The sequence below is a fragment of the Populus alba genome, chromosome 3, assembly GCF_005239225.2.
Source record: "Populus alba chromosome 3, ASM523922v2, whole genome shotgun sequence".
In the NCBI taxonomy this organism is placed as follows: Eukaryota; Viridiplantae; Streptophyta; class Magnoliopsida; order Malpighiales; family Salicaceae; genus Populus; species Populus alba.
The window spans coordinates 14,720,623-14,738,057 of record NC_133286.1 but is presented as its reverse complement, the minus strand read 5'-3'; the positions used below and the strand labels follow the sequence as shown (position 1 = coordinate 14,738,057).

General features: G+C 35.2%; 2 protein-coding genes across 3 annotated transcripts; one reads left to right on the top strand and one right to left on the bottom strand.

Annotated features, from left to right (window-relative positions):
• The first annotated feature begins 4,491 nt into the window (after positions 1 to 4,491).
• Positions 4,492 to 9,108, top strand: LOC118028557 (probable protein S-acyltransferase 14). Its single transcript, XM_035032176.2, has 7 exons — positions 4,492 to 4,967; positions 6,031 to 6,277; positions 6,377 to 6,468; positions 7,535 to 7,658; positions 7,737 to 7,822; positions 7,920 to 7,985; positions 8,730 to 9,108. Exons 1-7 carry the CDS (start codon positions 4,755 to 4,757, stop codon positions 8,856 to 8,858), a joined length of 957 nt encoding a protein of 318 aa, XP_034888067.1. The 5' UTR covers positions 4,492 to 4,754; the 3' UTR covers positions 8,859 to 9,108.
• A 779-nt stretch (positions 9,109 to 9,887) lies between these two features.
• On the bottom strand, positions 9,888 to 16,491 carry LOC118028556 (cullin-1). 2 transcript variants are annotated; one of them, XM_035032174.2, is made up of 20 exons: positions 16,265 to 16,491; positions 15,560 to 15,703; positions 15,364 to 15,463; positions 14,671 to 14,856; positions 14,512 to 14,559; positions 14,218 to 14,421; positions 14,057 to 14,134; positions 13,605 to 13,694; positions 13,427 to 13,507; positions 13,232 to 13,291; positions 12,774 to 12,800; positions 12,606 to 12,692; positions 12,366 to 12,515; positions 12,187 to 12,242; positions 11,963 to 12,083; positions 11,716 to 11,877; positions 11,435 to 11,578; positions 11,098 to 11,316; positions 10,776 to 10,943; positions 9,888 to 10,308 (listed from the first exon to the last, which is right to left on the bottom strand). In XM_035032174.2, the coding sequence occupies exons 2-20, from the start codon at positions 15,691 to 15,693 to the stop codon at positions 10,207 to 10,209; spliced, it is 2,217 nt and encodes a 738-aa protein (XP_034888065.1). In that variant the 5' UTR covers positions 15,694 to 15,703; positions 16,265 to 16,491; the 3' UTR covers positions 9,888 to 10,206. The 2 variants fall into 2 exon arrangements, with proteins under 2 accessions (XP_034888065.1, XP_034888064.1); XM_035032173.2 differs by having other exon boundaries at positions 15,560 to 15,873; positions 16,265 to 16,490.
• Positions 16,492 to 17,435: the final 944 nt, after the last annotated feature.

Here is a 17,435-nt window from a genome sequence, read left to right as displayed (position 1 = left end):
CTGTGAAATGAATCAGTGATGTAAAACGAAGAAAGTGAATTGTTTGACTCTTTCCATAAATGATTAAGAGGCCCACGTAGAGATCTTGATGGAAACAGGAAGGAAAATCTTCCGTTGAGCATAAATGAGTCTTTCTTGGACAGTGGCTCAGCGTGACATAGCCGAAATCTATGGCTCTGGCGGGTCAGAGTCGTGGCCCAACAGTTTAATTACCGTTGTCCAGTCCCTTTGGGAACGTCACCCTGGCGTTTAAAGCTGTTTACTGCCTTCAAAATTGAACCAGAGAGAGAGAGAGAGAGAGCACTTACCACGGAAAAAGTCTCCAGCGGCTGTGAACATTCTAAAGATAACGGGAAAACTAATTCCGTTGATCTATGAATGAAAATGGCAAAATTCCAGTATTAATGTGTGAAAAGCATTCGATAGCATCGAGCTTAATGCGACTCCAGAATATCAACGGGAGTTCCTCTCTGTTAAAATCAAGCCATAACTGGCCTGTGTCCGGGTAAAAAATCATGCCTGTGGCGCACCATGCATAATCATGGATCTTAGTTTCATTATCGTTGATCTTATGGTGTTATGGACATCGATTTCAATCAAGTTACATATAGTATTAATGTAAGACGGAAAAGGTTTTATTCTTAATCGATGTGAGATTCCTTATTAGTCTGGGGAATTTAACATCGAAACAAATACTACTCTCATTGAAAATCTTGAAGCTAATTGCAGAAAACTCTACAGATTGAATAAGTGAATCCCATCGATATATTCCACAAATCCAATGCTTGGTATTTTCGGAAAATGATTGCGAGAAAGGTTTTCGGTGTGTTTAGCATGGTTGTTATAGTAGAACATGGAGCCTCGTGTCTCAAAATTTAATCAAAACAGGGCAAAGCATTTATGAAATTTGATAACATGTATGGATTCCAGAGTAAATATGAGCAACAATTCGGTATGGAATATGGATAGACCCCCAAAAAAAAATCACGTGGTGGTGATAGTCATGGAAGAAGCAAGAACATGTCTTTTCTCGTCATCAAGGCTGCAGAAGCAGCCAAAGGAGTGGACTCTGACTCGAACTCAATCAACTTTCGCGCACATTAATGAGATTGTTTTGCAGGGGCTTGTCACATTTATTGCTTTCTCGAGCCATCTCAAGCCCTCAACTACTACCATTTACTCCACAGAAACAACTCCTTGCGTGCGGTGGCTCTAAATGCCAACAACCAAGAATTGCAGAGGCAGGGGGAGAGAGAGAGGGTTGGTTTTGCATGTGAAGTTATTAAATGAGACAACGGGGCAAGAGAGTGACCCTATTAATTTGAGCAGTGGTCCTTCAATTTTTGGAATCATTTGTGCCAGCAGAGTGTAGCCGCTGCTGACCCGTGTGAAGTGTCATCTATCTTTCTTTGTATTTATACTGCACTTATACTGTATAAAGAGGTTAGGTTCACATGCTCCTGCCCCCAACTTATCCTGGTTTACATGGGCAAGTCTCGATAAAAACAACACCTTCAAACCCACTGTTTAATTAGCACCGTGAATGAGGTGCAATCCTTAAAAATTTATTTTCATTTTGTTAAAATTAATTATTTTTTATTTTGGATCTTTGATGCGTTGATCTCAAAAATTAATATCATTTTAATATATTTCGGCACAAAAATTATTTTAAAAAACAATCGCAACTACATTCTCAAACAAATTACCGACAATATTGGCTGACAGGTCATCTTAGCTAACTCGCCTCATAACATGAGTTGAGTATAAAAAAAATTAATTTAGAGTTAATCTAATAAAATTGAGTTGATTTTTTTTTTTAAATCTAAATAATTTCATTTTAACTTTTCAAACAAAATATTATTATTTAGCTTAAACTCGGTTTTATACTAAATCGGGTTAGATATTTATGCTTCAAAGAAAGATAAGAATGATTAATCTGAGTTAATCCACTCGATTAATAACTTGATAACTCGAGCTTTACATAAATGGGGTTTGATAACCACGCTTCATACAATAGGAACCATGGGCACGTGCCTTTGAGCATTGTAATTGTTAGGAGTTAGGACTACACAGTTCGCGACACCATATTGATAGAAAGAATCCACCCGGACCGTTAACCCGATTTTGTAACTCTACTTCAACAGTTATTTTATTTACTGGTTTTCTTGAAACTTAATTCCTATCTGAATTTTAAAACACGTGAAATAAATTTAATTGCATTGAAATAAAAATCAGGGACAAAAGTAGTTAATAGTTAGGATATGTAGGTTTTTTTAAAAATCACAGGATGAATAGTGGTAATAGTAATAATAATAATAATAATAATAATAATTATTATTATTATTATTATTATTATTATTAATCGATCGAGGGAGGAAAAGGGTTAAAGATAGAGAATAGACCCTTATACCCTTTTCTTTTTATACACACACTCTCTCAGTTTTTACTAATGTGGTCAGCAAAGTTGTAAAATTTATAATATGAATTACTTTTAAACTTCATTATAGTAACGTCGTCTACTCGTTAATAATAGAATTGGATAGAGATTATTTTACATATCTAGATTGTGCTTTGTGTGTACCAGTAACACGTATTAATCACCATTGTTGGTTTTATAACACCTGGATCCTGTGAATCAAAGGACGGTGACTAAATGTGTGTTTGCTACGCTTTTTTTTTTTATATATATATATATATAAAAAATAAATATTGTATATATAGTTTTTATATCAGTATATTAAAATAATTAATTTTTTTTAAAAGCATTATTTTGATTTTCTTGGTAAAAACTATTTTAAAAAATAGAAGTTACTAAATGCACACTAAATTCATGTTTTATAATGTAGTGTTTGGTGTTTTTGAATTAAAAATAAATTAAAATAATATTTTTTTATAAATTTTATATTTTTAATATCAATCCAAAAGCTCATAATTTTTTTTAAATACATTAATTTAATATTTATAAAATAAAAAAATAATCTTAAAGTACAAACGGTCACTAAATCCACCCATCAATTCCAAGCTGAAGAAACATTTTATATTTGACTCCTAGTATATGTTTCTGCACAGAAAATTTTACCCCACGAAAGGTGTAGCATTAATTCTTTCTCACCGATTCTTTCTGTGTCTCGTGAGATATGAAACATTCAAATAACTTTTATTTCTTTTAAACTCGATTTTAATTGCTAATCATAAGTTATGTATTCTCTCTGTTTTTATAAGAAACTAATAATTTATTAACACATCAAACATCCTTAAATGCATTTTCTTACAGCATTAATAATTATCTTTGTAAAAAACCTCCTTTTAATTGGAATCTCATAATGGTCCTGGATGGCATCTCCTCTCTCTCTCTAAAAGAAAAGGGGCGGACTTAAGGCCCGATAAATTCGGGTCATGGCCCAGGATTGCATGGGCTGTCCAGTTTCTTTTTTTTTTCTTAGACATTTGTTTTTCTTAAATTATGTTTTTGTAAAATAATTTTCATCGTCTGAACTTATCATGTTTAATTTTATTATTCTTACACGTTATACAATATACCATAAGAATTCTATTTCCTACTAATCTACTTTTATGTGATTTTATGTATATAGGAGTTATTATATATCATTTTTTAGTTTAAACTAACATAATTCTTTTGAGGAAGAAATATTAAAGATACAAAATATGCAAAATGTTGTGGGAAATATATTTTTTCCTATTGTGTGGGAGATATATAAAAATTTAACATCATATAAAAGAAATTATAATAAAAAATACATGCTTTTTTTATTCTGTTTTACTTTCCCCTTCAATATCAGATATAGATATAATTAAATATTTATATCCTGTCCTAGATACAAATTAGTCTTGTCACGAATATCTTATCTCGTGATATATTGTTTTTACTGTCTTGTCCCAGCATTTTCTTTTTTAACCAAATCCAATCCAAGGTTGTATTTGATTCTGGATCAAAAGAGGATAAATGTTAAAAGAAATTTTTTGAAACTTTAACATATTTGTTTCAAAATTAAATATTGATTTTTCCTCTCTTATAGTCACATATTATAATTGAATTCTACCATTAAACTTTATTCGATATATTTAATTTTTAATATATTTTTAAAAAATTATCTGTCCCCACCATCACAAATAATTCTTACATATCTACCAAGAATCCTTAATATTTTATCCTTCAACCATTTTGTACGCTATATTTTTTTTATTTCTTAAAAATAAAACAGGATAAGAAGGGCCACGGCATGAAGAAAAGGATCAAATTGGAAATATATTTAAAATACAACGAATTATTTTAAAAAAGAAAGGGACTATTTAACTTAGTTTTCAAAACTAGGAGGTACGAATATATAATTTACTCCGAGAACGATCTGTTAAGGTTTGAAGTCTGCTTTTAAACAAGTCTTGAAAAGCCCAACCGGCTAGCAAATCCCAATAGCATTTACAGCCTGCTTGCTTCACAAGTTGTCTTTAGTACCAAAACCTAAAACTGAAGCCCAATGAAACTCGTTGTCAAAGGCAGCTCCCAATAATGCCCGTAGTCCACATAGATGTTCTCTTCTCTCTCTTACATCTTCTTCCTTCAACATCAAACGGAGCACCATTTTCAGACCAACAAAAATTTCAAATTTTGGTACTCCTGAAAACCAAAAATCAAGTCTTCATCTGGATTTTGAAAGACTATAAAACCCAATCACATCCCATCTCCATTATTTGATCTATAAAGTCTAATCTTCAGGTTGAATTGAAGCCAACTTATGCAGAAATCAGGAAAGTCGGTAATGGCATGGAACGTGTTCAAGTTTTGTACAGCACTGCGTGCTCTTGGTTCCATCATGATAGTATTAGTGCTTGGCATAATTGGGGTTACATATTATGTTGTTGTTGTAGCTAATTATGGTCCAGCTCTTTTTCATGGTGGCCTGGATTCTTTTATCGCTTTCCTTGTCTTGGTTTTGTTCCATTCCTTGGTAAGTTCCACTGTCCTTTCATTTTTTGAAAAGGTTTTGATTTTTTTTTTGTCACTGTTGATGTTTTATGGTTGTTCTGGTTTGTATTGCATGCAAAGGCTGAATTCTTAGGCTAATACTAGAAATGATAACCCTGCTTTGGATTTTAAGCAACCAATGCATAGATTGAGCCGGTGTTAAGAATGTTTATCATATACGAAGGAATTCATTACATGGATTTCAAAGTGGGATTCTTTATTGCGATATTTATTTCAGGTTTTAAATGTTAGCTAGCAACATTTACCATTGCGACTGAAAACAGCTTTTTAGCAGCCACACAAATACATGTCTAGCATTGTCATACCAGTTTATATGCATTTTGGGTTTTGGCTGTTATAGATTCAATTTCGGTTAGCTCGTATGCAATTCATGTTGATTCGTTTAGCTGAAAGAAGTAATATCTGAACTTAATTTCCTCTAGTTCTTACTGACCAAACAAAGGACTTCCATGTTGGTTCCTTGATCTTCTCAAGTTTCCATACAATCGGGTAGGATTGACCTTAAATTCAATATCTCCTGTATTTTTTTAACAAACAGCTTGCTAATGGTCGTTAACTTGCTTATTACTATTGAGAACAATTTAGGAGATGTATTGGAATTGACCTTAAATTCAATATCTCCTGTATTTTTTTAACATACAGCTTGTTAATGATCGTTAACTGGCTTATTAGTATTGAGAACAATTTAAGAGATGTATTGGATTATTGAGTTGTGGGACTTTGGAGAATTGTCTTTCTCTCCCACGTATTGCATCACATATGGAAGGAAACTGATGAGCATAATACCTTCACTTAACCATCCACCGAGTTGTAGCAGGCTGCTACAGGCTTCCATGTATGCTGGATAACATCCGTGCAAAATGAATGGCTGCCAAGCCAGCTACCAATCTAAGTGGGTGGGATAATGTTGGTGAACTTATTCGGTGAACATAGTAGTGGTCCTCTATCTAAAATTGAGTTTGTCCAATAACTGTAAAAAGAACTCTATAATACTGAATTTCTATTAGTGGGATTTGGTTATGTAGCTGGTGATGCTATTATGGAGCTACTTCGCTACTGTTCTAACTGATCCTGGTGGTGTCCCGCCAAATTGGAGGCCATCAATAGACGAGGAGAGTGGTGATGCTGATCCATTGGTGGGATTAGGATATGAAGGCATGGATTTAGGCTTAAATCAACCGGCTACATTCGGTGAGCCAGCTAATCCACAACTACGAGTCTGTCGAAAATGCAACCAGTTTAAACCTCCCCGTTGCCATCACTGTTCTGTTTGTGAGTTTTTCTTCTTTGGGTCTACATGGTTTTCTTTTCTAAAAGCCTAGCTGCTGTTTAATCTCAACTAAAGGTAGCTTCATTTGTTAATTGTTTCAGGTGGAAGGTGTATATTGAAAATGGACCATCATTGTGTATGGGTCGTGAATTGTGTTGGGGCATTGAACTACAAGTATTTCCTTCTTTTCTTGGTATGTTAACTATCATAAGAAACTTGGGTATATTGATGCATATTCCAGAGTGGGAATGCAGATTATTTATCTCAATGAATGGAATTATCATTGTGTACAGCTAATTCATGGTTTAACAAATTTTGAAATCAACTTTCTATATGCATAAAACATAAATAAACATCTGAGAAATGTTTTACATGCATATAACATTGTCTTGACTCATCAAATCTTTTTACTCAACTTACAATAAGATACAATTACTTTTGATGGTATCAATCGTATGTCTATATCTTCACAGCATACATGTACATCCTAAAGTATCACAAAAATGTTTGCGAGAAAGATTGCTTGACTATAAAGAAATTGATCATTGGCATGGTGAAAGATGGAGTTTGTACAGATAAATGTAAAATTCTTGTGGCACCTGGAAGGTGTGTGTTGCTCTTGGAAGCTGTATTAGAAGCTACTGGATAAATAATCTTACTTGTTCCAAATCACATTATTATGTCATAATAGTTTTATACTTTTGATTCCATGTAAAAGCTGCTGCTTCATCTTCCCTCACCTTCCTAAATAAATTACCTGACTTCCTCTCTCTCTCTCTCTCTGACCATTGATTATACGATGTCCTCACCATTAATGACCTCCGGTTTCTCTTTTTTCATTTTGTCCTTCATTCTGTGGGTTGCAAGGCTCACAACTTAAAGCACCAACAGGGGAAATAACTTTCTAGTCCATAAATAACTGCCAATTCAAGACTCTATTTCATACCTCTGCTGTTCTGCGAGGCATATGCTTGAGATAGTGTTCTTTAATAGGTTCTTGCAAGTACTCTAAATTATCTACAGATGGCTGGTTCAAATAGCCATTGAAATGCATCTAAAGCACTGGTCATTCTTGCCATTTGTGCACACCTGTAACCCCTCCTCTGTTTTCTCTATTGTGGAATATCGACATACATTGATTGCTAATAAATAATTACATCCTCTCTTTATTAAAATTTTTAATCTTATCATGCTATAAATATATCCTCTTCTCTGAAACAAACTCTCAATCTAGTTTTTGTTGCTTATTTCTTATGCAGTTTTACACATTTCTCTTGACAACTCTTGTCACTTTATCCTTATTGAGGCTGTTTATAGCATTTTTCACTGATGGTGTAATAAATGGAACACCGGGAACCCTTGTTGCCACTTTTGTCACATTTGGTAAGTTGGAGGGAAATCTGTCTATTTTGTCCATTTCCATTTCTTTTTTTTCTTACTTTTATCATTTGATTATTTCAGTTTTGAACTTATCATTTGCATTGAGTATTATGGGCTTCCTGGTTATGCACATATCGTTGGTATTAGGCAATACCACCACCATTGAGGTGATGCCTTTTGCTATGTTTGCTTCTTTTCTTTCCTCTCATGTTACAAAGGTTTTCATCTGGTGCCGCTATTAAAAGTTCATTTTCTTACTTTCAGGCATTCGAGAAGAAAACCAATCCTAAATGGCAGTATGACCTTGGTCGAAGGAAAAACTTTGAACAGGTTATTTTCGGTCCTTCCCATTAATCTTTATCTAATCACTGTGTATGTGTGCTTGCTTCTTCATCACTTCTTTTACCCTTCAATTTATAACCATTTCATTGTATAATGAGGTTTTACACTGCACTTGCACTGCTAGAGCAGAAAAAAACCTGCGCAAGTTGCATGCATATTTTTCAACTTTCACGAAGTAATTCCAAACCTGCAAGTACCATACTGTTCCATGAAATTGAGGTTTGGATCGCAATGTGGTATACACTTTGTGTTCCCATTACACATTTCCATAATCAGTTCTGCTCTCCATCATAATTGATGATTTGATTCCTTAAATGGAAGACAGCTTGTTCATGTCCCCATATGTACTGACATTCGTCCCAGCCTGTGTTCTTATTTTGTTGAGGTCACCTTTCACTGGGGAAATTATTAGATTAGTATCTGTTTATTGCAATTGGGATGACGATGACATTTCCCAAGCTGCTGGCACTTGCATGTCAAACTGCACATAGAAGCAGGTTGCACTCTTGTAAGATTCAAACTTGGATGGTTCTATGCTTTACACGGTTCTAAAGCTTCCTCATTACTGGCTTTCCATACCATATGATCACAGTTGAGAAACTAAGAGTTATTTGTGTCTGTCCCTGAATAGACTCTTGGTATTCAGATCATGTTTGCTATGATTTGTCACGCTACTTGATATGTAGAGGAGAAAAGCTGATCATAATGGCGAGTTATTGTTTTCTATGCCAGGTGTTTGGGGTGGATAAGAGATGCTGGTTCATCCCTGCTTATTCAGAGGAGGATTTGGAACGTATGCCAGTGCTTCGAGGTTTTGAATATCCAACAAGACCCGACTTGGATGAGCTCCAGCAGCTCTAATGGCATCTATCAGTTTGAATGGCATCAATCGTCTTTTAGTGCTTTGACAATCTTACAAAAAGGCTCACTCAAAGCGGATCTGGGCGAGGAAGATGATATAGGTATATTCATGTAGAGGTGCGTCAATTTTGAAAAATACGTAGTGCTTGGAAGGTGTCTGTGTGCGGTTACCAACGTTGTACTCTGGACTAGCCAGTCGGAAAATAACATGAGACTATTTTGGATTGCTATAAATTCTCTTGTTTTCCCATTTTAAAATTAGTTACAAGCCTTTTTTCTCTATCACCGACACTAAATGCCAGTTTCGTTCCGGGGCAGGCCTGCAACGGTACCCCCATCCCTCTAATTCCCCCCTCCAAAAAGAAAAACAAAGACGAGCAAGCATTGAGGAAACCTGAAAAAGTTTCACGCATACCTTTAGAAGAGACGACAATTAACCATTTTAAGAACGGATTGATGGTACCTAATCGTCTCATAAAAATGCAGTTCCCACGAGAGAGAGAGAGAGGGGCGGGTACTCTCATGGAACTCAGATCAATTTTACTCAGAAGAGGTCAATTAGCTCAATACAAATTATATACAAGGCTGGACCAGAAACAAGAGAAGCCATGTCAAATTTTGAGGGAAACCTAAAAAGACTGCGGTCGATATATAACCAAGAAATAATGAGTGTATTCGGGGAGGGGCCAACTACCACATCTGGCACTGCTGTTCTAGAAAGGGCGGCCGTTAAGGAAAAGAGAAACGGAGCAACGGAATCTCAGCCTCCATAAGACTCCCGATTTTGAGAATTATTGCAACTCCGCCTAGGGTTACACCATCGGATGATACAACATGCCTGAAAGCATAACCTGTACACACGCACAAACAATTGAATCGAAATCCAGGACCAGCAACACCTTTATGCATTCAAAAAATAAATGCACTTGTGAAAACCATATTGCAGTTTCAATCATCATAACAGGCTTTCCTAAAGGATGCATTCTCCGTAGAGTAAGATTTAATTTTTTTCAGTGCCATAGTGCAATATAGCAAATCAAAGCGAAATGGGGCGATTACCATATTTCAACGAGATAATGTAGTAATAGCAAGGCAACATTGCATATGGCATCAAACAAGCTTGTGCCAATAAGAAGTTATATTTCCTACTATTGATCTTAAGTAACTGCGGGTTAGATGAGACCACTGCAGAAAGCTGGCTGCATTGAGGAGAAAATGTACAACAATCCTGACCCTGTATTGTCATTTTTTGTGTAATGACTAAAGGCAATTGCAACTACGCCATTTACAACGATTAATCTGAATAACTGCAACTGTATACTCCCTTTCAGCTCCTTTTAAGCAAAAATCAAGCCAGGTACTTAAACATGTTTGGGTTTTCCTTGTCTCTTTCTAAATAATCTCGGGAGATCAGATCTTCTATCCGCTTCTTGATAGCTTTAATGTCAGGCTGCATATTACAATCCATGGGTTATCATACAAAGATATGTAGATTACATAAAAGAAAAGGTCTTCCAATATTGAGGATACCCCTCGATATCTTTTTATTGACAACAGCAATGCTACTAGCCTCCTAATCCTCACCCGGTGAGATTTAGGTGGTGATTTTTTTTTCAAAAAAGGCTAACTACGCAGATTCAGAAAGAAGTATCATAGCAGAGTAGAAAAACTCATGTTCTATCTACAGGTACCATGCTTGCAAATGTCAGGGTTCTATTAATTCATAAGAGCATCCACTCTATCTAAGAACCAGAAAGTAAGATTTTCTTGAAAGCAATCCCCTCACCGGACCAACAGGGCTATAGCATAATCTTGATACGAGTCATAAAATTAAACACAGGCCCCAGATCCTCCCATTATATTTGTCAGTTTCTCTAAACTTCATCTGATAAATTTGAAGGGAAGTGTATGCCATACCTTGAACATTAGATTCAACTGCTCAACACACTCCAAGACAAGCTGTTGATGACCCAACACTTTCCGACTCTTCATGATGCGCACAATTGCAGCATCAATAGCATACCGTCTGTCTTTGTCGACGTCTTCAACAACCTTCTTTCTTTCATCAACAAGTGGAAGAGGAACCTAAGTTGCACCATTTCAAGTATTTAATATCCAGAGTATAAACCTCAGCCCCAAATGTGAAAAGGCAATAGTGTCAATGACCTATTTCTCACGCAGTTGATAGTAAAACATCAAAATATAATTGACAGTAGAGAGTGTTAAGAGAATATCAGACCTTGATCCTCCTCATCCTATCATTGAACTTGTGATTGAACTCAAAGTAATCATTTTGGTTAACAGTCTTTGTGTTTGGCTCCTTGCTAAGGATTTTATACTTGCCACATGACAGGGAATGAAGCAATCTAGGCAAGTCATCATCACTCAAGTTTGACTGGGTCATAATCTCTGAGTAACTGAGTTTGTCTGAAGTATTAAAAAGCATCAGGAGACAAGCCTGTAGAAGATAGACAGGAATCAGATAATCAGAACCAAACATCACAATCCAATAATGATGGAACAATATATGCAAATCATCCCTCCACTATCCTACAAAGGTAGGTTTGATACCGTACCTGGTAGGTCGTCACAACCAGCTCAATAGTTTTTTGGTCAAACTTGGCATTAATGTGGCAAGATCCCAAAGAGTAAATCCATGTTAGTTTTCTGTGCTTGCTCTTCAGATCATAGAACTCCTTGAAAACTTCCACTCCCCTAGCCTGAAACAAAAGGTTCCAAAATGTTCATTTTGAAGAAAAAGGAAAAGAAATTCTGTTTTTTATTTTCTGCCAGATTACCATTACGTCACAAATACAGAAAAAACCCTACTGTCTAATATGCAAATGTAAATCCTTACCATTTCTGCAGGTAGGTTGATATCAGAGGATTTATACGTTGGCCAGTACCCAGTTGTGAGAACATTTACTTGCAAATCAATCCCCGGACGTGTGGATGGGTTATTGGCAAGATACTCGTCAAAGCTGGACTGATGTTCCTTTGCCAATTGCAAATCTGTGACCTGGAAAAGAAACACAAAAGAGACAATTTATCACCACAGTTACATGGACACATTGACAAACATTATACCAGTGCCCCCTGCTCACCATTCCTTCCATCTTTGAGGTAAATTGTCCACCACATTGCTGCTTCAATTTTGACAGTATACTCCTTTCATGTTCATCGTTAGCACTCCGATCAAAAAGAAGTCGACGGGCTAGTTTTTTCCTGGAAAAAGAAAAGGAAGGAAATAAATCAAGTACACTAATGACTAAATAAGAAACGGTACAAACAACAAACATATGAAATGAAAGGCAGAGATCAGTCCTACCTATAAAATTCAGCAAAAAGGTCCTTGTCACTAATAAATGCAAGCAGCTTAACCACCTACAGAAATCAACCACAATTCAAAGCCATAATCAGTAATAGGTCTCAATATATCACCCTGAAAAATCCATCACACTACATTATAATGATTTACAAATTAATTAAAATCCTTTGCAGGGTCACCTTCTCCAGTGTTTCTTCAATGGCTTCGTCACTTAGTTTCTCACTTCCACCCTTTCGGAGGATAGTGTCACAAAAGGTTGCCAGTAGTTCAGCACTTGAGCTCCCAGCAACTGTTTTATTGCAAAAGATCTCAAAAGCCTCTTTCATGGCCTATTTAACAACCCAAAAAGGAGAACAAACATGTTAGACAAAATGACAAAACAAAACTTGAAGAGCCGGATTATGTTGTCTGCCACCAACCTTGTGAAACAATGTGTGGTTTTGAAAACAAGCAGTCACATAAGTCATGTATTTATCATGCAGCTCAATTATCTTTCGAATGAGAACCTGAAATCAATCCATCAAGTCAATTATTTGACCTTCCCAATTATCAATAGGTATCTAAAACATAGAAGGCAAAAGATTTACTTGTTCCTGAACACCACCATTTGCAGCCTGTGGAAGTACAAAACCACCTTTAGCACCACAATTAACAATTGAAAAAAAAGATACATCTAACTTATTTCTATATATATATATATATATATATATATATATGAATCTGAAGTTGCATTATTAAAAAATAGCTGTGGAAATATGGAGTCGGCATTACAACCTCAAGAGTAACAGCTCTAAATGTTTTCCCGTGTAACCATTAAAACGAGTCAGCGGAAATGTAAAAGACACATTATTATAACTAGAAGACTAGTGTTTTCCTCCCCCAAATACTATAGTGCTGATAAGAATGGTCGAAATCACATGAAAAATGCAAAAACTCTTGGTGACCGCGCATAATATAATTTTAATACATGTAGCAAGCAACTAAAATGATGCTAAAATGCCAATTTAGATCAAGCAGTGCAAAGAATAAAATCACAGCAACAAACCTGGCTACTCGCAGCGTCTTCTGCCTGCTGGATCAAGGCTGTTCCTTCAGCAGTAATATGCTATCCAAAGCAAAAAAAGAGGGTAGGTTGTTGAGAATTGCGGGAAGGATCAGTAATAAAAAAAAAAAAAAAAAAAAACATGATAAAAGGGCTCTTTTGGTAGCAAAATAGCAAAAACAGAGGATGTCAACCAACCTGCTTGAATACATTAGAAACAGGTTCCAAGCCACGGGTAACCTTATGATAAAGCCTAAACATCCTGGATAGATCTTCCACCTGACAAGGTGTAACCGAAAATATATTATTATTTGCAGTATATGACACAATGACCACTAAGAATCAGGACTTGAAGCAACACCAAACCACCATTTACCTTGTCATCTCTGAGCAATGCACGAACTCCAGAATTTTCCTTCTCTAGCAGTTGATTTGCATTGACCACCAATAACTCATGTTGAACTTTCTACATAACATGTCGCTATTTATTAGTCTGCAATCTATTCATAAAAAAAAAACCCAAAACAGTAAGGTCATGGCATCCAAGTAAAAGTAGCAAGATTCCTGTCCTCCCCAAGTGTGCTAAACAGCAAATACAGGGACAGGGAACAAGATGAGATAAATTTTTATTTTATAGCTTCCTTTAACAGTTTAGTTAGCTGATTACCATTAGGCAGAGACACAGCATGTAATCAAAAACAAAAATATGTATTTGCATAACACATGGTATATGTGAAAACAGGTATGATAAATGAGCAAATACATATTTTCCAGCACAGAAAAGGAAGAAACCAATAATCCTGTGCATGTGATATGTAGCCAACTAACCTCCACTAATTTTATCTCACTGCTTGAATGCAAGTAGTGAGAAACTCTATCTCTCTCTCTCTTCAAGCATTCCTCAGCCTGCATGTCCACAAACAGTGTTTAGGATAAAAAAATGTTAAATCATAAAACAACTAGAAAGACCCATGCAAATAAGTTCTTGCCTTTATCATGTAATCTGGACAAGAATCCTCTCGAATCCAGTTTGCTGCTTTGACAGAATAGTAAGCACCAGTACCTTGAAGCATGTGTGCTTCAAAATCATCTGCATAATGATCCATTTGTGACATTCCAATCTCAACGTATATATCTAAAACATTCTTTAGCAGTGCTCTGTCTATCTGTTCCCCATCACGTTCTTTACCAATCTGGCCAACATACAATAATTTCAACTTTGTTACTAGAAAGAGGAATTGAATCTCACTGCCTAAAGAAGCAAAAAAGTTCAAGTAACTTACCACATCAAGCACAGCATCCTTGGCTTGACTATGCACTTCCTGATAAACCTGAAAAAATGAAAATTGAAAAAAAAATCATTTAAATTATCACTGAAACAGGAAAATGAGTGATCCAAATGATGGTTAGAGAAAATGAAGCAGTCAAAGGAATTAGCAAACCAGATCACGGAAGCAAGCCAGTCCAACTTCATTAAGTGGTGGAAGTGACCTCCGAGCAATGAAGTAACGGTCAAGATAATTGAAGAAGCGTGACAACCACCTAACCATAATTTTATGATTAACCCATCTTTTTACAAGCTCCCTCAGCATAAACTCATCATGTTTCTCCCTTATTGATGGTAATACCTGATAAGGAAAACAGAACTATGAATGTTAAACAGTAAAAAAGGCCAAAAAGTTGAATTATTCATTTAGGATAAGCAAAACAAACTGGCCATTGATAAAACGATACTGCTGAAACTGAAACTTCTTTAATAAATAAAACTAAAACCCAGGGATACACTGCAAGAACAAACCACCCATACCCCACCCTCAATTTACAAGATCATTGAACTGAAGAGAGTTTTATATTGCAGTGATAGATGCAACATGGCATAACAAAATAACTAATTGTACACTGCACCAAACAGCTGTTGATTTAGAACTAACATCACCAGACATCATTGTTTTGTAGCTTTAATTTTTTGCATTGTAAATGGAAAGAAAAGACCTTATCCAGCGAATCATACAATGCAGACATTGGCAATAACAATGTCTTGAGGAAAGCAGTTATACTTGCAAGATGATAACTGATAAACATGGATCAAACAGCAAATTGAAGAGAAAAAAAAAACAGATGCCAATCCTCCTCACCGTGGAGTTAATATATACTTGAAAAGCTTCCCTGTACTTGTCATAAAGCTGTTGAGAATAGTCATTTGGTGGCTTCTGAGTACACATATTGTAGATAGTTCTGAAGTGTTGACAATAAAGAAAGATTAGAACATTTGCAAGAATCTTCTAACCATTTCATCAAAACAACTTTAATAAAAAAGAAAAGGAAATATACGTGTAAAGCATCATATATTCTTCAGAGCTGAATTGCTCTAGTGATCCATCCAGGATCCCCTTCAGCTTTGAGATCCCATTCTGCATATATTCCCATCCTTCCTCAAGTTCGGTAGTCTTGCGATCCTTACTCATAATGAATATTCTGTTAAAACATAAAGAAGATTATCAAAACCCTCACCCACGAATTAAAAAGTGAAAGACTCGACCCCGCTCATCATAATGCCGATCTTTTCAATCCTTTTTGCAGAACAAAAACATCAATCCAAGTCCAAACCAGTAGTTACAGAAAAGGGCGTGTGCAGTTTAGCAGTGCTGAACAAAACAAAACAAACAAACAATCAAAAAATAAAAACCCCAAGATATTATTAAATCAAAACACAAAAATATTAACAATGGTTCATAGCCATAAACCATCCAGAACCATAAAATAATGAAAAATCCGCAAAAAAAAAAAATCAATCAAGACGCAGGAACATAAAACCTGGGATTGGAATTAAACAGTAACACTAAAGAAACAAACAAACTCTAAAATCAAATCAAGACTCTAAAAATGGAAACCTAAGATGAAAAGCTCGACTGGAAAACAAATACTCCAATCACAACCAATATTGCTTGTCAGAATCGGTAAAATCATTCAATGCATAACAAAAAAACAACACAAACAAAGCCGGCTAGTAAACCCTAAGTATTGAGAGGGGCGTACCAGACGGGGATTGAAAACAATGGCGAGAGAAATCAGGTTAGAGTTTTTTTTCTTATGATAGAGAGAATTTGAGAGACAGAAACCCTGATAACCTGTACTGTATAGAGAGAGGAATATTGGAGAGGGGAGGGTTTCCTGGGATGTTTTCCTTTCTTTCTGCTATGGAGAGAGGAAAAACAAAATGAGCAGGGATGCATGTATAAGCGGTATGGGAAGTTTTAATAATCAGTGTACCACTCGGGGTTTTAATCAGAGTACATCTCGAATGGTATTTTATTATTTGTTTAAGGATTTTACCAATTATTTATATATTTTAAATCTTATATTCTTATGATTTAATCAATTTGTCAATTAAATGTTTTTTTTTAAGATAAAGGACTTTGAAAAAAAAAAAAAAAAACAAGTTGAGGATGGTTAATGCTCGTCAGGAGACTTTTTCAAATATTTTATTATAAAAAGATCAATAAATTAGTTTTGATGGCGTAGAAATACTAAGTTATAAATCACTCTTTATTATTAATGTGATATTTTGGAGTGGAGTAATATTTATTTTTAATATCAATACATTAAAAAAAATAAATATTTAAAAAATAATAATTTTAAATAAAAAGTAAATAAATTTTGCCCAGTCACAATAGGGGCTGAGTTTTTTGTTTGATAAAATGTTGATTTTTGACAGGAAACGATGATCTAAAATGTATTGTCATCAAACGTTTGAGGTTTTATTATGTTTTTAGTTGGACTGTGCCCTATAGATTTCAGTCTGTTTGATCTATCTCCTGATTTTTCCTTTTTTTCCATTTTTCTTATCAAATATGCATCTTTGTATTTGCTTGATTGTAGACTTGCTGGCATGTTCGATTTCTTTAGTATTAAGCAATACTCTAAGAGGCTGTTTGGCACTGCGGTCCAAACAGCTTTTTGCAAAAATTCAATTTTTTTTTTTTTGCTAAAATTGAGTTCGGTTTGTACTTTCTGGATCGTTTTGATGTGCTGATATTAAAAATGATTTTTAAAAAATAAAAAAACATTATTGGCATGCTTTTCGGCACGAAAAGTTATTTGAAAAGCAACCGCTCTACAGTAATTCAGTGCGTTCACCTTTCTTCTTTTTTCTGTGGTTTTTTTTATTTATAAATGTGTGAGAAAGCACTCTAGCTTTCGTCATATG

Coding starts and splice junctions, on each gene's coding strand:
- LOC118028557 (XM_035032176.2), top strand. CDS start 4,755: ATGCAGAAATCAGGAAAGTCGGTAATGGCATGGAACGTGTTCAAGTTT. Junction 4,968..6,030: donor TGGTTTTGTTCCATTCCTTG/GTAAGTTCCACT, acceptor TTGGTTATGTAG/CTGGTGATGCTATTATGGAG. Junction 6,278..6,376: donor TTGCCATCACTGTTCTGTTT/GTGAGTTTTTCT, acceptor TAATTGTTTCAG/GTGGAAGGTGTATATTGAAA.
- LOC118028556 (XM_035032174.2), bottom strand. CDS start 15,693: ATGAGTAAGGATCGCAAGACTACCGAACTTGAGGAAGGATGGGAATAT. Junction 14,857..15,363: donor AAGTATATATTAACTCCACG/GTGAGGAGGATT, acceptor TTTCCTTATCAG/GTATTACCATCAATAAGGGA. Junction 14,422..14,511: donor AGGATGCTGTGCTTGATGTG/GTAAGTTACTTG, acceptor TATGTTGGCCAG/ATTGGTAAAGAACGTGATGG.